Here is an 18,371-nt window from a genome sequence, read left to right as displayed (position 1 = left end):
AAGTGAGTATGGATGTGGTATTTCAGCCCTTTCAGGGAGCTGAACGTCACCTGAAAAGATGACCTTGGCCCTGAAGGACCTGCCCACCACAGTCTGTAGCATTGTGTGCATTTGTAGATTGCTGGGCCTGAGAGTAGGGGACTATGGGATGTTGGGGCTGGGATTTGATTTGGGGATTCCCCCCAGCCCCACAAGCTTAGCTTTTAAGTTAAAGCTTGGAAATAAAAGAGGGAGTGAGGGAAGAAAAAAGCAAAGCCTTACAGAGCCTCAGCTCCATTGAGGAACGAATAACAGTCTGTTTGCTTCTGGAAGAACTTCCCACTGCTGAGGATAGATGGGGTGGACCCCAAAAACTAGATGGCATTCTGTGTGAGCTGGTGATACTGCCAGCAGGACTCCATAGCTGACGAGAGACATTATTTGTTTTGATGTCCGTCACAACGAAAAATGCTTGTTTCATCCAACTTGGGGAAGTAGTATCAAACTCACAGACAGAAACAATATTAGTAAGACTCTATTATACAGTCATTGTGAAAGTTTAGCATAGCGAAGAAACTGTGTGTATAAGGTGAAAAATGGAGACATACCTCCGAGAAGTCCCAGTTTGTGGTCTTTAATCTTTTTTCTTGTTTTTTTTTGGGGGGGGGGGGGGAGGGAAGGGGGGTAATGGGGGAGAGAGACGAACATTACCCAAAAAGGTGACAAAAATCCGTGCCTAAAAAGCTCACCTGCTACAGCTTTTATAAATGATCTTTGCACTGCAAGTTTCAGTTTTCATGAAGCCAAATTGACATAAATCTGAAAATTTCCATGGGTTTAAAAGAACGCTTACTGAAATATTCTTGTCATTCACAGTAATAATGGAGTGAGTGAACTTGTTCCGCATAGTGACCTTACTTTATCTTTTTTGTATTCCAGCAAACCTGTGCAATCCCAGGAGTGTAAGTACAGTCTTGTGTAGCATTGTCATTCTGCCCCACCACTCTGATATCTAACAAGGTAATACTTTCTGGATGTTGTCTACAAATTCTTTCCTTTCTTATATAAGAGGTAGATGCATGTATTGCCTAGTTTGTCATAGATTGTTGCAGAAGTACTGTTTTATTTGTATTTGTGAAGACAGCAGAATCAAAGATAGCAGCTCGGCGACTTCCACCGAGATGGTCATTAAGATAAAACAGTGAAGTTTCTAGCATATATTAAAAAGCCTGGAGGAATTAGCATAGCTTGCAGGAAATTGTGCTGGAAAGAGATGATATTTGACAGCAAACATGAAAATGTTGTCTTTTTACCAAGAATGCTGAGGACTGCTGCGTCTACCCTGTGTTTGGATGGGTAAGTGGGGTGAGTGAGTTAAGAGGAGCTGAGCATAGAGTTTGTGGCGGAATTGAGAAACGAATGAGATAATTTAACCTCTTTTCTGTGCATGTCTTTTTTTTTAAATCCCATACTTTTGTTATTATCAAGAATTTTTAATGTAACTCTCTATTTTAACTGGTTTGGTTTTGTGGATAGCAGCTAACTATAGAAAGAACTAAGATCCTGAAGTGTCCTTGGAGCCGCTAACTCTACTTCTTTATCTCTTCCCTAAGAAGACGCCCTGGGTTTAAAGACGGTGTGTATTAAATGAAGTATGAGAAGAAACAGCTTCTTCAGACACTTGCGCTCCTCTTCTTCAGCTCATGCAGAAGGCTGACAGCCTGTCTCACTCTTGTCAGTGCTATCCCACCAGCTCCTGTAGGAGCTCAGCACCGCGTTTGGCCTGTTGCGATCTTCCCGCTCCCCTCATTTCTGTGCTGCAACGCCACCATGCACGAGAAGTCAGGTAGGATCTGAAGACCTTTGAAATTGCTGAAGAATCAAACCTCAGCTGTCAGTTTTAGCCCATTGTACTCTAGACACTTGCTTTGCTGGATGATGGTTTCGTTTTTGATTTTGTAATACGTTCTTTGTAGAGGTTATTTTCAGCAGACAAGTAGGTAGCCTCCTTCTTTCGGTGGATTTGTGCAGGTTTTAGCTGAGCTTTGCACATCTGAGCGATTGCCCAGTGGCTGTTCTGGTCTTGACGAGTCCCTAAAACCTTTGTCCGCCTCGCCCCTCCTCTTTGTGTATTAAGATGCATGTTTGCGCAAAAATTATGTACACCGTGCATAAGCCCCCCAGCGGTTATGGGGCATTTTCAGTATTTCACGGATAAGACTCTGTGTTTACTTAATCACTTAGGCATAGTCCTGGCTTTCAGCGTAGGCATAGCTAATGGTTGTTACTCAAGTGGTTATGAAGTTCCCAATGTTTGTTTGTTTATATATATATATATATAGAGAGAGAGAGAGAGAGATACATACACGTATGTATATACATAAATGAAACTGAGTCTGTGGAGTAAAAGACTTGTCTGCTTGCTGTATATACTCACGTATCAGCAGACTCATACGCAAGCTGATCCAAACTGGGTGCCAAGCTGTGCCTTTTTTGTCGCATGGAATATGCAATCTGTGCACCTCAGGTGTACCTTGTCTATTAACTATCTCTTACATTGTGCCACCCCATTAATATCAGTGGATGTACCCAGCACCACCTTGGGGCTACATAGAATGTGGAAATTTCTAGTATGTTAATGTTACTCTGTTAACAAAACTGACGTACTAGCTGCATGCTGTTTCTATTTTTTTGTTTTTCTTTTCAGTAGCCTCCCCAAAAGGTTCTGTGGACATGTTGTGTATCTTTTCTTGTTCTTCCAGGATTCATTTGGCAGGAAAGACGACCATGGAATCCAAGGGCTGTGGACAACCATCTACCAGATGGTTGTTGCAGATGCCTTCGGTCACGTCATTTGTCCTTTTAGCTCGCCCTTTCCTTTATCTTGAGTTGAATTTTTGTGCAGCACTATGTTTGCAGTGGTAACACTGCTGCTGAGGTGTTTTCGATTAAAAACGATCTTAACTGTAATAGTGAATTCACTGAGTGTGGCTTTGTATAACGACTTCCATGACCATAACACTTTTCTCCTTTGTCACAGATAGGAGGAAAACTCTTTCCAGAGAGATGGAGAAGGAATTAATTATACCTCTGCCTCATCCCATGAGACCAGAAGACGTGGAGTAACTGTAAGCTGCGATTCTCAGGAGACATACTAAGCATCTCTGGTTCCTTCTCGGCCTGCCCCCTTAAGGCCTTAGGGATGAGAAATCTTAGGCTTAATGTTTTTCTCTATGAAATACTGTCGTGTTAAGGGGCGTAGCTGACTAACTGTTACGGGTCTGGTCAGATTCGGGGTACTGAACTACCACGGTCACGGATTCACCAATAACGTAGCACACCCTCGCTCTAGTTGTGTTCAATGAGAACTGTCACGGCTAGGAACAATGCAACGAAGGGCAGTTTATTACAGCAACAGGGACACAGGTTCGTTGGAATTGCCAGCGATAAATTCACTGTCTGCAAAAGCAAGCGAGCACGCATGAAATACACAGGTACTCATCCTGGCTATTAACGCATTAAAAGGCACAAAGGCTCTAGAGATTTCTGAGTTTCTATGGAGACGCCTGGTACAACCAAGCATTCAAATCTTACCCCACGACATCCCGGTGCGGGGGGAAGAGAGGCTCAGCCCGTCGACTCATCCTGGAAGTCAGAAAGGTATCCTTCGTGATGGTATCTTCCCTAACATCCCCTTTCACTTAAGCCAATTTACATTATCCACCAATCTGTTCTCTTTAGTGACCAGTGATAGGACCCGTGGGAATGGTGTCAACCTGCAGCAGGAGAGGTTCAGGCTAGACATCAGGAAGAGGCTCTTCACTGAGAGGGTTGTTGAGCACTGGAACAGTCTCCCCAGGGCAGTAGTCGCTTCACCAAGTCTGCCGGAGTTTAAGAAGCATTTGGACTCTGCACTTAGTCATATGGTCTGAATTTTTCGGTTGACCTGTGTGATGCCGGGAGTTGGGCTCGATGATCCTTGTGGATTCCTTCCAATTCGGGATATTCTATGATTCTGTGATTATTTTCTGTCCCTTTTAGGTGGAGCTTGAGTGACTCTAGTCAGGCATATCTTGGTTATGATTTGTAAAGTTTTCTTGCTTTCGTTTAAAGCTATAGGGGTCTGAGAAATTCAGAGCGTGTGCTCAGTGAGGGGTGGTCGCAGCTTGGAGGCATGGAGCTTTTGGGATGGAGGTGTGTTTTGGTATTACAGTGATGATATAATGAGCAAAAGTTCACTAGAGTACAACGTTCTGTCAAAACCATGACAGGTGGTTGGCTCAGGGTGTGAGAAACAAAGTTGTGTTTTTGCAGTAGAGAATTACTTTTCTGTATTCCAAGGTAATCGTGTAGTCATAATAAGGAGAAATGCTAAGTAGATAAGTGAAGGGAATGAGGACACAGACTCCAAGATAGTCGAGAAATGGAGACCCTTTATTGTTCCAATGCCAGATATTATATAGCTACATGCACTGCACGCAGCTAGCGTGCATAGTTACAGACTTCTGATTAGTGCATTCCTTTTGATCACGCATAGCCCTCTATAGGCCCGTCCGAGCCTAGCAACTTCTTATTGTTTCCCACTTTCTCTTATTCTAGCCTGGTTACCACTCTATGCCTGTGAGTAACCTTCTTCTTAACCCTTAGTGCACCGCTGTATCAATCAGCTCCAGTTTATCACCGAATGGGTCACCTGTAGATAAGTGGACAGTAGAAGGCCTCACTGTTCCAAAATAAGGTAGAAGCTTGAGAAAAACAAGATGAGCAGTGTGAGAACAGTAAAACAAAGATCACAAGTTCTCAAAACATAAGAAAGGAGAAATTAAAGGGTTGAAAAAACAGAAAAATTGTACATACATGGTATAGAGGAGCGTCGAGTAGCTTGTGAACCTGTAGTACTTAGCCAATGAGGAAACGGGAGGTGATCAGGTGTCGGGTAATAGGGAATAAAAGGTTATGATTTGTTTACTAAAATGCGTTCCTGATTGACACGATGCCCGCCATTGCAATCACGAATAAAATAGCTTCACAGAAGATCCTGTCTGAAGAAAATTATTTGAGATTTTTCTCACAAGGATGGTAAACATGCAGCTTATCAGTCTTGGTGCGCATAAGAGCATCAGGTCCCCGTCTCATCACAGAGCCTATCCGTGGTGTCTCCACTCTGCTCTACGCTCTGTACTGTTCCTTAGAGTCAGCACACCAAGTTCCCCTAGTGCAATAGCATGTAAAGTTGGAGGCCTAGGGAACGCTTAGGTAGCGCAGCTACCCTCCACCCTGAAAGCTTTTTCAGTGCTGCACATTTTCTTTAAAATGTGAATATTAGTTTAAATTTGCCTAGTTACTTAAGGCAATTACTCCACAAGTACTAAAAGCGATATGGAGAAGCCTACTTCCAGCATCTCTGTTGGTAATAATAGCTTCATACTTGTGTGCTTATCCTCATGCCTTTTCCTTTCAAATACTGGAAAGGCAGAGATTGTTTAACAGAGTCATCTCTGATCCAAAAACCAAAACACTGATTTCATCCCAAACTAATGCTGTCTGATGTCAGTAAAATTGCTATTACTCTCAGTCATCCTGGCTGTCGCAATTGTGCCTCTGTTGGACTCTCTGTCCAACCCTGTCGATCACCCCTGTCCTGCTCCCTGCCCCCCGGGTGGTTCTTCTGTCCCTCTGCCCTGCTGTCTGTCTGTCCACCCAGTTCCTCTCCTGCTGCTTGTATCCCACTTGTGCCCTTTTCCTTTTTCTTCCTCCTTCTGTGCCTCACAGCCCATTTCTGCAGGAGGCAGCTGTTCCCCAGGGCATGGATGCTGAGACGGACGGATGGACCTGGTGGATGCCTGAGCCCCGCAGCACCCCAGGGGAAGGGGAGAATGTCTGGGCAGGGAGTTCTGCCGCAGTCTCCCTCCCAGGAGTCCTGCGTGAGAGTTTAATAAAGTTTGCTTTCTGGCTTGTGCTGCCCTCTGTGTTTGTGGACACTGTAAGTGGCCGTGGCCGTGCTGCTGGGTGCAGGTTCCTGGGTGTGGAGGGGGCAGGGGCTGGGGTGTTGGCCCCGTGTTTATTGTCCATGGGGGAGCCAATGGACACAGACAAGTGACCTGGGTGTGGGGGCCACCCTGCTGGGGAGGCTGCAGGCGGGGGGGGGGGCAAGGGCAGCAATGGTGGGGGTAGGCCTGTGCTGTGTTTGCTCCCTGGGCCAGGTGTGCTGGGGCTGGTCTGCGTGGAGGGAGTGATTGGCGAGCGTGACCTGGGCTGTGGCTGCTGCAGAGCAGCAGGTGAGGGAGGGCCTGGGCGTCCGTGGCAGAGGGGAGGGAAGGGTGTTGGGGCAGCTGGGTCCTGCGGGACCCGTGGCTGGGGTAGTAGGCGGCGGATCAGAAAGCATGGGTTTGACTCTGGGGCGGGGCGTCAGCTGGGTCAGGTGGCTGGGAGCGTCTTGCCCCACAGCATGCCGGGAGTTGTGGTCTTTGGGCTCCGGGTTTTTGATCGGCCACATTGGTTTCCAGAGCATGCTGCGAACTGTAGTTTCACGTTGCCGCTCAGCACGGGGCCTTTTAGGATGGGCAGTTACTTCCTCCGTGCCAGTGGAGCGGGGTGCTTTTTCTTGCCGTTCTTGTGTGGTGTTCCACGCGGCTCCCGCCGCTTCCCTTAACGAGCAGACGGCCTGGGAAGCCGTGCCTGCCGTTCTGTTTCCGCCCATGCATGGAGCGGGGTGGCGCGGCGGCGCCTGGTGTCACCTGGTGGCCGAACAGCGAGCGGTGCTGTAGGCGAAGAGGCGCTGCAGTGACGCGTCGCTCTCTGCTCCCACCTGCTGGCGAAAGGGAGGTACTGCAGACGGAGGAGATGCGCATGCGCTGTAGCAACTGCCAGGCTTCGTGCCCCGCAACATGCTGGGAGTTGTGGTCTTTGGGTTTTGAGCTTCCTGCCGGCCATGTTGGTTTCCGTGGCATGCCGGGAAATGTAGTCTTTCACATTGCCCCTCAGCTTCCCAGTGGGTAAGGGCACGTTGCTCAGGGCAGTTACTTCCTCCCTGAGACGACATGTAAAAGTAACTCTTGAAAAGTAATTCTTTTCCCATGTTTTGTTCATGATGTTTGTAGTGTGCCTTTTCATGTGTGTGTTTGGCCTGGAGCTGTCCTGCCTGGCAATTAGTGATGGTAGCTAACATGGTGGTCCAACAGTGCAATAATACATTGTCCTGACTCTTTTGGGAAAGACATCTGGTCTGTCTCTGGGCGAATACTCAAGCTCTGGGTGAGTACTTAAGGGCAGCTGGCACAGTCTTTTTTTCTTTTTTTCCAGCAGTAGGTAAACCTTAGGAGGAACCGGTCAAAGGAAACAGCACTTTCTGGAACTGTCAAGTTCTTGTTCGGCAACTTGGTGACTGGCTTGATCTGCCTTTTCAGATGTAAAGGCAAGCGGACTGCTGTTTTGAAATGATAAAATTAAAAACATGAAGTTTGTCAAATGTGGCAGTGCCTGTTTGCAGTCTGTTTATTGCTTTTGCTAGTGGTAGGTAACACTTCTGAGGAATCGGTCGAATGAAAGAGCACCTTCTGGAACTGTGAAGCTCTGCGTTGGCAACTCGGTGACTAGCTTGACCTACTGTCCATTTCCAGAGGGAAGCGGAAAGCTGTTTTGAAGGGAAGCTGTTCTGAAATTAAAAAAGAAAAAAAATAATGGCGCTGCTCTATGGCACCTGGAGGACCACCGCTCTGCGTGACAGTTAAAAGAATGTGATTTGGAGATGGAGAGCAGCAGAGGTAAAGCAGCTGGAAAGAGAGGTATAAGTATTGCAGAGGTATTGCAGTAGGTAGGTAGGCTGTGGTTATGAGGTGCCTCAGGGTGTGCTTTGTCTTGTTTCTGCAGTTCCCTTGTGCAGCTGTGGAGAGGTGAGTTCCCCATGTTGTGGAGTGGTGCAAAAAGGTGAGAGGGTTGTCAGCCTGGTCAGTTTCCTTCACCAAAGCTAAGGTAAGTCTTTCAGGAGAAACAGGCTGATTGCCTGTGCTGCACTCTGCACGCTGTTGACCTAAGCCAGACCAAAAACAGGGCTGCTGTTCCTCCTGCTCTCTTTATCTCTTCTCATGCACGGCCCCTCCCATTTTCCACATGATTAGGGCAGGCATTCTGCCTGGGCTGCTCTTTGGGGTAGGGGCTTTTTTTTTTCCTTCAGTCAGTTGCAGGGTTCTTTAGGTGGGTCAGAGCCTATGGACTGATGCATTTCAAATTGAGACCGGTAAGCCCATCTTTTTGAGGTAACTAGTAGGGTCTGTTAGAGCAAAGCTGCCAGGTGCCCCCCCACCTTGCAGGTGGCTGCCAAATGCCCCCCCCCCCGGCCTTGCAGGTGGCCACGTTTGAGCTTGGATCTACTTTCCAGGTACAGAGGCAAGTGGACTGCTCTTTTGAAATGATAAAATTAAATATAGGGTCACCTGTGGTGCTGAAGGGTGGGTGGTAATGCTGGCAGCTGAATGTTTATCTTTTGACCGCGTTTTCCTTTGTTCAAGCTGAAATGCAGTGCGCAATACAGGACGTTGCGACCCGAGCTACCTCAGGCAAGGTGAGCAATGAACAGAGGTAGCAGTTATTTTTGGGGTGTGGTTGTCACTGCAGTTAAGTTATTACAAAAAGTAGAATAAAAATCCATTTTGCCTTTTAGAGGTGCTTTAGGTGGCTTGAGAGCAGATGGAAACATCTGCCTCGGGGGTTAGGTGAGTGGGTGAAGTAAAAGCGATTGAGAGTAACTGTCCTAGGGGTGCTGTGGCTTTTGCTGCTGTGGTTGCTTTCTCTTCTGCTTATCAGGTGCCACAGGCAAGGTGGGCTGTGATAGTCTTTAGAATAGGAGCAAAGCAGGTCACTGGAATGCTGTTTGGTTCCTGAGAAAGGTGTTGCAGAGGAAAAAGGTGGTCTGGCGTGGCAGCTCCTGATGGTGGTCTTCTTCAGTAGGTGAAGCGGTGCCTGAAGCCCCATCCTGTGTAGCCTGAAATGGTGTGTCTGTGTTTGGGTTGGGGTTGCACCTTGGTGAGTGTAGGGATAGGATTTAAGCTGGTGCAGCAGAGGGCCAGGCTCCATTGTCCTGTAGCGTGTTTTGACCCATCAGCATAACCTTTTGGTTTTCAGATAGCCTACTCAAGTACTTGATTTATGCTGCGAGTGATGTTATTACATGGAATTGATCTTTTTTTCTGGTGTGTAATCTGTTATGCTCCTAGATTTTTTTTTCCTGTATAAAAACAACGGTTTGAGCTGCTTGCAGTTGAAAAAAACTTCAGTTACTTGCTTGGTCATATTGTCCTTTCAATATTCAAAGCTGCAGCAAAAGCATGGGTATTGTTGCTTCTAGAATCACCCCAGTTCTCTTGTCTGCAGTCTGCATGCTGTTGAGCTAGGCCAGAAAAAACAACAACAACAAAAAAACCATAGTTGCTCCTGCTCTCTTTCTACTTTCTTGTGCTTTGCCCCTCCCCTTTCCCAGGTGATTGGGTTTGGGTGCTGGGCGGGGCCAAATGGTATATGAGCCCCAGGTATGCCATTAGAGAGTTCATTGTGCCTGGGCTGCTCTTTGGGGTAAGTGCTTTGTTTTTCCTTCAGTCAGTTGCAGGGTTCTTTGGGCAGGTTGGAGTCTATGGATTTCTAGATTTTAAGTGCTTGGAAATCACTTACTAGAGGGATATTTAGCAGAGGTTGCTGGCTCACTTGTTTTTGGGATGGTGGGATCCACTTGTGTTTTTGGGTTATATTTGAATCTCTAGACGTATGAAGGCACTTGTGTAACTCTCCAGAGGACTAAAAAGAGCTTGATTACACACTGCAAGAGGCTTGACCACGTAGGCGCAGTATTACCAAGAGACTGAGCAGGGTCGTATCAGAGTTACCTTTTTCATCTGTAAAGGGTAAGTCTGTGAATACCCCTGCTGGGGCTGCTGCGTGTGCATGGCTTTTTGGCATTTGTGGAGCTCAGTTGTTTTTTGTGTGTGTGTATGTTATTACTTTTTTTCTTTTGAGAGCCAAGTAGTGTGTGTGCTGAGCGTGGTTGGCAGGAGGAGGTGGGGAATTGTCTGGCAGGGGAGCTGTTCAGGACTGGTAGGTTTGGTTTCTAGGAGCGTGCGGCATCCTTCCTGTGCGATGCCACTGATTGTTGGGCAGGAATGTTCCAGCTCGTGTGTCTTAAACAATGTAGCTTGTGCAGTGTGTGTTGTGTGGCCCGGCAGAGTTTGCCGCGGCGCTGTGAGCGAAGAATCTCAGTTCGAGCTGGTGAGCAGCTGAAGTAAAGGAGCTGGGAAGAGAGAGGTATTGCAGCAGGTACGCTGTGGCTGTGAGGTGCCTCAGGGTGTGCTTTTCTCTTGTCTCTGCAGGGGCTTCGTGCAGTCTTGGACAGGGAAATGCCCGTGTCACGGAGCAGTGAGGGAAGGTGAGAGTTCTATCAGCCTGGTGATCTCTTATCTGAAGCAAAGGGAAGACGTTTGGGTGTTTCCCTCTGAGGGTCTGAGGTGAGGCTGTTTGGGACAGAGGAGCAGTGTGGCAGGTGGAGGCTTGCAAGCACAGCGGTCGTTTTGTCCTTCTGTGTTCCCAGGTGGCATGGGTGGTGGTGGCCGTTCCTTTCGAGCTTGGATCTGACTTGCAGGTACAGAGGCAAGTGGACTGCTGTTTTGAAACGAAAACATTAAATATGGGGTGACTTCTGTTGTTGAGGGATGGGTGCTAATGCTGTCAGCTGAATGTTTATCGTCTGACTGTGTTTTCCTTTGTTCAGGCTGAAATGCAGTGTGCAGTACAGGACGTCACGACCCGAGCTACCTCTGGAGTGACTCTAGTGAGTGATGAACAGAGGTAGGTGTTATTTTTGGGGTGCGGTTGTCGCTGCACTTACTTTACTACATCAAATAGAGTAAATTCCAGTTTCTCTTTTAGAGGTGCTCTAGGTAGCTTCAGAGAACGGGTGGAAGCATCTGCCATGTGGGGTAGGTAAGCGGCTGAGGTAAAGGAGGGGATGAGAGTAACTGTCCTGAGGGTGCAGTGGCTTTTATTGCTGTGGTTGCTTTCTCTTCTGCTTATCAGGTGCCCCAGGCAAGGTAGTAAACGTTCCCGTTAGTAAATGGGAAAACATTTGAGATAGTGGAATCTGGACTTTTGAGTCCTAGCTGGTCCACCCAAGCTTGCGAGCTATATGCCATATTGCGGGCCCTAAAATTGTTGAAAAATAAAAGCGGTACAATATATACAGATTCAAAATATGCTTATGGGGTAGTACATACGTTTGGTAAAATATGGGAAGAAAGGGGGCTCATCAATTCACAAGGAAAGGGTTTAATACATCAGGAATTGATTACCCAGGTTTTACAAGCTATCAGAGAGCCCAAAGAAATTGCCGTAGTACATATAAAAGGGCATCAAAAAGGCCTCACCCCTCAGGTTAGGGGTAATAATCTAGCAGATCAGGAGGCAAAAAGGGCAGCATTAATGAGTATAAGAATTATAAGAACGAAGGAAGATTGCCCAGACTGTGGGAAATAATAGTTACACTTAATAGTTAATATGTAATAATTAATATAATAATAATATAATAATATATAAATAATATATAATAATGCTTAATATACTACTTAATACTGTGGGAAAGACTTAAAGGAATTTCCATGTTATGATTGCTGGAGTGAATGGGGAGTTGATGGGATTGAATGCAATTGTTCTGAGGAAGAAAGCCCGCCTTATAAAAACTGCTACAAGTGCGGGACGACTAACTCCCTCTGGTCGAATGGACCCATTCCCCTCCCCTTACTCTGTTTCACTATTACAGAAGAAGACAAGATGACACAAATGGGGGTTCTAAAAAAAAAACAAACAAACGATAAAGGGAAATGGGTACTGCCTGATGGACGGGAAGTGTTACCAAAATCAGTAGCTATGAGGGTGCTACGGAGATTTCATGAACAGACGCACTGGGGTACTCAGGCGTTGGTGGATCAATTTGCCACATATTATATGTGTATAGGGATTTATAATATAGCAAAGAGGATCGTAAATGATTGCGTAACTTGTCGGAGGGTAAATGCTCAACACATGAGAAAAAGGGTCCCGGGAGGAGGACGAGAATTGGCACATCGACCTTTTGCAAAGATTCAATTAGATTTTACTGAACTTCCGAAAACGGGGCGATATAGATACTTATTAGTTATTGTAGACCACCTCACAAACTTTGTTGAAGCATTCCCTACGGCAAGGGCCACAGCTCAAACCGTGGTAAAGATATTATTAGAAAGCATCATACCCAGATACGGGGTAATAGAAGCAATTGACTCTGAGGCCCACACTTTGTGTCAAAGGTATCCCGAGACACGATGAAGGCTCTGGGAATTAAATGGGAATATCACACTCCCTGGCATCCTCAGAGTTCGGGAAAGGTAGAACGAATGAATGGTGAAATTAAAAAGCAACTAACAAAGCTTATGATAGAGACTAAAACCTCCTGGGTGAAATGTTTACCGCTTGCACTATTGAATATCCGGACATAGCCCCGAGCCGATGTCGGAATCTCACCTTTTGAAAGGCTGTATGGTATGCCTTATGATTTAGAGATGCCATCTGATCAACCCCAGGTACAGGATATCCAATTAAAACCTTATTTAATACAGCTTATGAACCGACGGAGGGAGTTGCAAGCGAAAGGCTTGGTGGCTAGATATAGCAATCCATAGGATACAACCTGGAGATAGGGTTCTAATTAAGACATGGAAAGAAACGTCTTTAACACCGCGGTGGGGAGGCCCCTATGTTGTTTTACTTATCACAGAGACGGCTATCCGGACGGCTGAGAAGGGGTGAACGCATGCCAGTGGCGTGAAAGGACCGATCCAGAAAAGCGAATGGGAAGCGGTCGCAGGCCCTGATGACTTAAAGCTCACGTTGAAACGAACTCGATAAGTATGGTCTAACTGTCTATGTATCGTAAAAAGGAGGAGAGGGGACCCTGTTTGATCAGAAAAAGGTCGCGGTTACCTGAGAAACTTCCCTGAAGAACACTGCTGCTGCCGAGAAGAACCTGCACCTTGTAGTTCGCTGCAACCGAACTGACAAGCGAGGCAGAGAGTGAAACGGTGGGGAATTACGTGGCCAGGTAAAGAACTCTGGAAAATGGGCCCTAGCCATTTTTTTTTTTTGATACATAGTAATGGGTATGATTGTTTACACTGTTCCTGGGTCTGCGCACCCTCACAAACCTTTTAAATGGAGCCTGATTAGATGGGAAGATCACCATGTTGTTCCGCAGATAACTACTGCTGGGGGACTGATAGGGGAGGCATCATCTATATAAAGAAGGAAGAGACTAAGAGTCCCCAATGGGTGGGACCAAATCAGAAACTGTCGGGGAGTGTTTTGAGGATTCAGCCTACACGAGCTTTTAGAATGCTAACTCCTTGTTGTGGTTTAACCCGGCTGGCAGCTAAACACCACACAGCCGTTCGCTCACCCTCCCCCCTCCCTCTCTGGGATGGGGGAGAGAAACGGGAAAGTGAAGCCAGTGAGTTGAGATAAAGACAGTTTATTAAGACAGGAATATAATAATAACAATAATAATAATAGTGATAATGATAATAGTATTAATAATAATAATGTGTAAGAAACAAGTGATGCACAATGCAATTGCTCACCACCCGCTGACCGATGCCCAGCCTATCCCCGAGCAGCCGGCCCCCCCACCCCGGCCAGCCACCCCTATATATTGTTTAGCATGACCCCAGATGGTATGGAATACCCCTTTGGCCAGTTTGGGTCAGCCGTCCTGGGTCTGTCCCCTCCCAGCTCCTGCTGCACCCCTAGCCTGCTCGCTGGCAGGGCAGAGCGAGAAGCCGAAAAGTCCTTGGCCTGGTGTAAACACTGCTCTGCAACAATTAAAACATCAGCATGTTATCAGCGCTCTTCTCATCCTAATCCAAAACATAGCACCCTACCAGCTACTATGAGGAAAAATTAACTCTGTCCTAACTGGAACCAGGACACTCCTAATAGCCCTAAACCACTGGAGGTTGCTAATAAATCAGTGAACCCGGAGTACGGGATTAGAAATGAAGGGGTGACCGGGAATAACATATGGAGAATCATGAATGCTAGTTATCAGTTGTTGAATCAAACAAATCCAGACGTGCCTAGACCTTGCTGGTTATGTCTTGATATAAGGCCCCCATATTACGACGCCATTGGGGATCTGGGAGAGACCACCCGTTCAAACGAAACCGATCCCCCTCAATGCAATTTGGGGAAGGGATGTAGGAATAATGTTAACGGAAGTAACTGGGAATGGCAGATGCGTAGGCACGGTCCCTGGTGAGAAGTTCCATCTATGCAATATTACAGAAAATGTTACACAATTAGACAAAGAAAAATGGTTAATACCAGCAGATAACACCAGATGGGTATGTTCGTCTCTGGGGGTAACTCCATGCTTATCTTTGAAATTGTTCGACTCGTCTCATGATTTCTGTGTACAGGTAGTAATTATCCCAAGGATTCTTTACCATTCTGAGGAGTATATGTACATCCAACATGCTATGGCAAAAAACCACTTAAGGAAGGGAGAGCCTATTACGGTTCTTACTTTAGCCACTCTGATGATTCTGGGGGCTGCAGGAGCCGGAACTGGAATTACCTCTCTGGTAAAACAAAGCCAAGAATTTACCTCGTTACGCATTGCTGTAGATGAGGATTTGGCCCGTATTGAGCAATCTATATAAGCTTTAGAGAAATCTGTGCGATCCTTATCTGAAGGAGTACTACAAAATCATAGGGGATTAGATCTGATTTTTCTACAATAAGGAGCATTGTGTGCAGCCCTACGAGAGGAGTGTTGTGTATATGCTGATCATACTGGAGTGGTAAGGGATACAATGACTAAATTGAGAGAAGGGCTAGAAAAACGAAAAAGGGAGAATGAAGCCCACCAAAACTGGTACGAATCCTGGTTTAATTACTCACCTTGGCTCACTACACTGCTATCAGCTATAGCAGGACCTTTGTTGCTGCTCATATTTACACTAACTTTTGGACCACGTATATTCAATCAAATAATCACAATTGTAAAAAAACGATTAGAGGCAGCTCAACTTATGCTTGTGTGTGCGAAATATGAATCTCTTGAACAGGAGGAGGATGACGCAGCAACTTTAATATTGAGCAAACAAGTGCTTCAAAAATTCATCAATGAACAAAATATGTTAGAAAAAGAAAAAGGAGGGATTGTGATAAATTAGCGGGTGTTTGTTCATTGTCTTTAAAAAGAATTCAGAGAATCTGCTGAGAAGACAAGGTTTTGCAATTTACGACCTTGTTAAGGGGGAAGACTAAGCAAGTAGATAGTGGGGAGGGGGTGTTGGATAAACGTCCTTGGTAAAACAAAGACTCTGAAATACTGTTTGCTGCTTTACTACCCTTGAACACGAGCACAACGCATGATCATTGAAAGAAACAGAACGAACTGCACAGCTTCAGAAGATTCAACAAGTCCTGACAAGCCGAACTTGGATGCTGACAAGCCGAACTTGGATGCTATAAAACGGCGACACTGAAAAGGGAAAGTTGCGTGCTGTGATGGAGCGGAGACTCCCCAGCCGCCCAGCGCTGTTTTGCTTGTACCTGCTTACTTAATAAATAAATTATCTTCGATAGACCAGAAAATTGCGTGGTCTCGCTTATAACATTAAACAATGTAGCTTGTGCCGTGTGTGTTGTGTGGCCTGGGCAGAGTTTGCCGCGGCGCTGTGAGCGAAGAATCTCAGTTCGAGCTGGTGAGCAGCTGAAGTAAAGGAGCTGGGAAGAGAGAGGTATTGCAGCAGGTACGCTGTGGCTGTGAGGTGCCTCAGGGTGTGCTTTTCTCTTGTCTCTGCAGGGGCTTCGTGCAGTCTTGGACAGGGAAATGCCCGTGTCACGGAGCAGTGAGGGAAGGTGAGAGTTCTATCAGCCTGGTGATCTCTTATCTGAAGCAAAGGGAAGACGTTTGGGTGGCTTCTGTGCGAAGAACCTAGAAGCTGCCCCATGTTAGGTAAGGGCCCCGCTGCTGAGCGGAGCCAATAAGTGATGTTGTTTGCGCGTCTATGAGAGCATATTTAAGACAGGAAAAAAAAAAAAAAACACGCTGGTCCATGCAGCAGCTGGGAGAGCAAGAGGAGTGAGGAACAGCCTTGCAGGCGCCAAGGTCAGTGAAGAAGGAGGGGGAGAGGTACTCCAGGTGCCGGAGCAGAAGTCCCCTGTGGCCTGTGGCGAGGACCATGGTGAAGCAGGCTGTCCCCCTGCAGCCCACGGAGTACCATGGTGGAGCAGGGTTCCATGCTGCAGCTGATGGAGGAGACCATGGTGGAGCAGGTGGACCTGCACTGATGCAGGCTGCGGCCTGTGGAAGACCCTTGCCGGAGCAGATTCCGGGCCGGACCTGTAGACCGTGGAGAAGAGACCACGCAGGAGCAGGTGAGCTGGCAGGAGCTGCTGCCTGTGGGGGACCCAGGTTGGAGCAGTTTGCTCCTGAGGGATGGACCCCATGGTATGGACCTACATCTGGAACAGTTCTGGAAGAGCTGCTGCCTGTGGGAAGGCCATGCCAGATCAGTTGACCAAGGACTGCATCCTGTGGGAGGAACCCCACAGCACAGGGGATGAGGGCGTCTGAGAAGGAGTGGCGGCAAAGAAGCGCTATAGACTGACCATAAACACTGATCACCTGCACCGCTGGGGGGGAGAAGGTGGAAGAGGGTGGTTGGGGGGGAAGGTGCTTTTGGTTGCTTTCGTTTGTTTTTCGCTTCTCTACATTGTGTAGTAATAAGCAATAAATCTTTCTATCTTTCTATGCTGAGTGTGTTTTGTCTATCACGATATTTACTGTGTAATCTCCTGGTCCTTATCTCAACCCTTGAGCCCTTTTTCCTTGTGTTTTCTCCCTGTCCTTCTTTGAGGAGGGAGAGTGAGAGAGTGGTTTTGGTGGAGCTCGGTCGCCTACCCCTGTAAAACCACCACAGGGGAAGATGTTCAGGTATTTCCCTCTGAGGGTCTGAGGTGAGGCTGTTTGGGACAGAGGAGCAGCGTGGCAGGTGGTGGCTTGCAAGCACAGCGGTCGTTTTGTCCTTCTGTGTTCCCAGGTGGCATGGGTGGTGGTGGCCGTTCCTTTCGAGCTTGGATCTAACTTGCAGGTACAGAGGCAAGTGGACTGCTGTTTTGAAACGAAAACATTAAATATGGGGTCACTTCTGTTGTTGAGGGATGGGTGCTAATGCTGTCAGCTGAATGTTTGTCTTCTGACTGTGTTTTCCTTTGTTCAGGCTGAAACGCAGTGTGCAGTACAGGACGTCACGACCCGAGCTACCTCTGGAGTGACTCTGGTGAGTGATGAACAGAGGTAGGTGTTATTTTTGGGGTGTGGTTGTCGCTGCAGTTTTTTTTAACTACATCATATAGAGTAAAATTCCAGTTTCTCTTTTAGAGGTGCTCTAGGCGGCTTCAGAGAACGGGTGGAAGCATCTGCCATGTGGGGTAGGTAAGCAGCTGAGGTAAAGGAGGGGATGAGAGTAACTGTCCTGAGGGTGCAGTGGCTTTTATTGCTGTGGTTGCCTTCTCTTCTGCTTATCAGGTGCCAGAGGCAAGGTGGGCTGTGATAGTCTTTAGAATAGGAGCAAAGCAGGTCACTGGAATGCTGTTTGGTTCCTGAGAAAGGTGTTGCAGAGGAAAAAGGTGGTCTGGCGTGGCAGCTCCTGATGGTGGTCTTCTTCAGTAGGCGAAGCAGTGCCTGAAGCCCCATCCCGTGTAGCCTGAGCACGCCTCGCTGAGGATGAAGCCTGCTTTCCAGCAGTTTCCAAAACTGTGTTGAGGCTGAAATGGTGTGTCTGTGTTTGGGCTGGGGTTGCACCTTGGTGAGTGTAGGGATGAGTTTTAAGCTGGTGCAGCAGAGGGCCAGGCTCCATTGTCCTGTAGTGTGTTTTGACCCATCAGCATAGCCTTTTGGTTTTCAGATAGCCTACTCAAGTATGTGATTTTTCCTGCGAGTGATGTTATTACATGGAATTGATTTTTTTTTTTTGTTTTGGCGTGTGATCTGTTATGCTCCCATATTTTTCTTTCTATGTAAATAAAGGTTTGAGCTAAGTCTAGCTGAAAAAATTTCAGTTGCTTGGTCATATTGTCCTTTCAATATTCAAAGCTGCAGCAAAAGCATGGGTATTGTTGCTTCTAGAAACACCCCAGTTCTCTTGTCTGCAGTCTGCATGCTGTTGAGCTAAACCAGATTTAAAAAAAAAACAACACAGTAAACAGAAACAAGAAACAAACCACCACAGCTGCTGCTCCTGCTCTCTTTCTACTTTCTTGTGCTTTGCCCCTCCCCTTTCCCAGGTGATTGGGTTTGGGTGCTGGGCGGG

General features: G+C 46.9%; 1 protein-coding gene across 18 annotated transcripts in view; it reads left to right on the top strand.

Annotated features, from left to right (window-relative positions):
- LOC308190251 (uncharacterized protein) overlaps positions 1-18,371 on the top strand; it is a 96,545-nt gene that overhangs the window by 59,990 nt on the left and 18,184 nt on the right. For 11 of the 18 annotated variants that reach the window (XM_080581325.1, XM_080581326.1, XM_080581318.1 and 8 more), the window contains 3 exons: positions 919-999; positions 1,593-1,825; positions 3,020-5,937. Coding sequence is in view for 7 of the 18 variants with exons in the window: in XM_080581327.1 (XP_080437453.1) it covers positions 8,195-8,215; positions 8,324-8,356; positions 8,487-8,539; positions 10,335-10,469; positions 10,553-10,603; positions 10,733-10,787 (348 nt within the window). In the remaining 11 variants the exon portion in view is untranslated. Of the gene's footprint in view, positions 1-918; positions 1,000-1,119; positions 1,336-1,592; positions 1,826-3,019; positions 8,216-8,323; positions 8,357-8,486; positions 8,540-10,334; positions 10,470-10,552; positions 10,604-10,732; positions 10,810-10,890; positions 10,941-12,769 lie in introns of those variants that run through there. The other 7 variants (XM_080581327.1, XM_080581312.1, XM_080581309.1 and 4 more) reach the window with 7 other exon arrangements.

Source organism: Anser brachyrhynchus (assembly GCF_964034855.1).
Source record: "Anser brachyrhynchus genome assembly, chromosome: 2".
NCBI classification, from domain to species: domain Eukaryota; kingdom Metazoa; phylum Chordata; class Aves; order Anseriformes; family Anatidae; genus Anser; species Anser brachyrhynchus.
The sequence above is the reverse complement of the archived record's forward strand: the minus strand, read 5'-3'. Positions and strand labels throughout refer to the sequence as shown.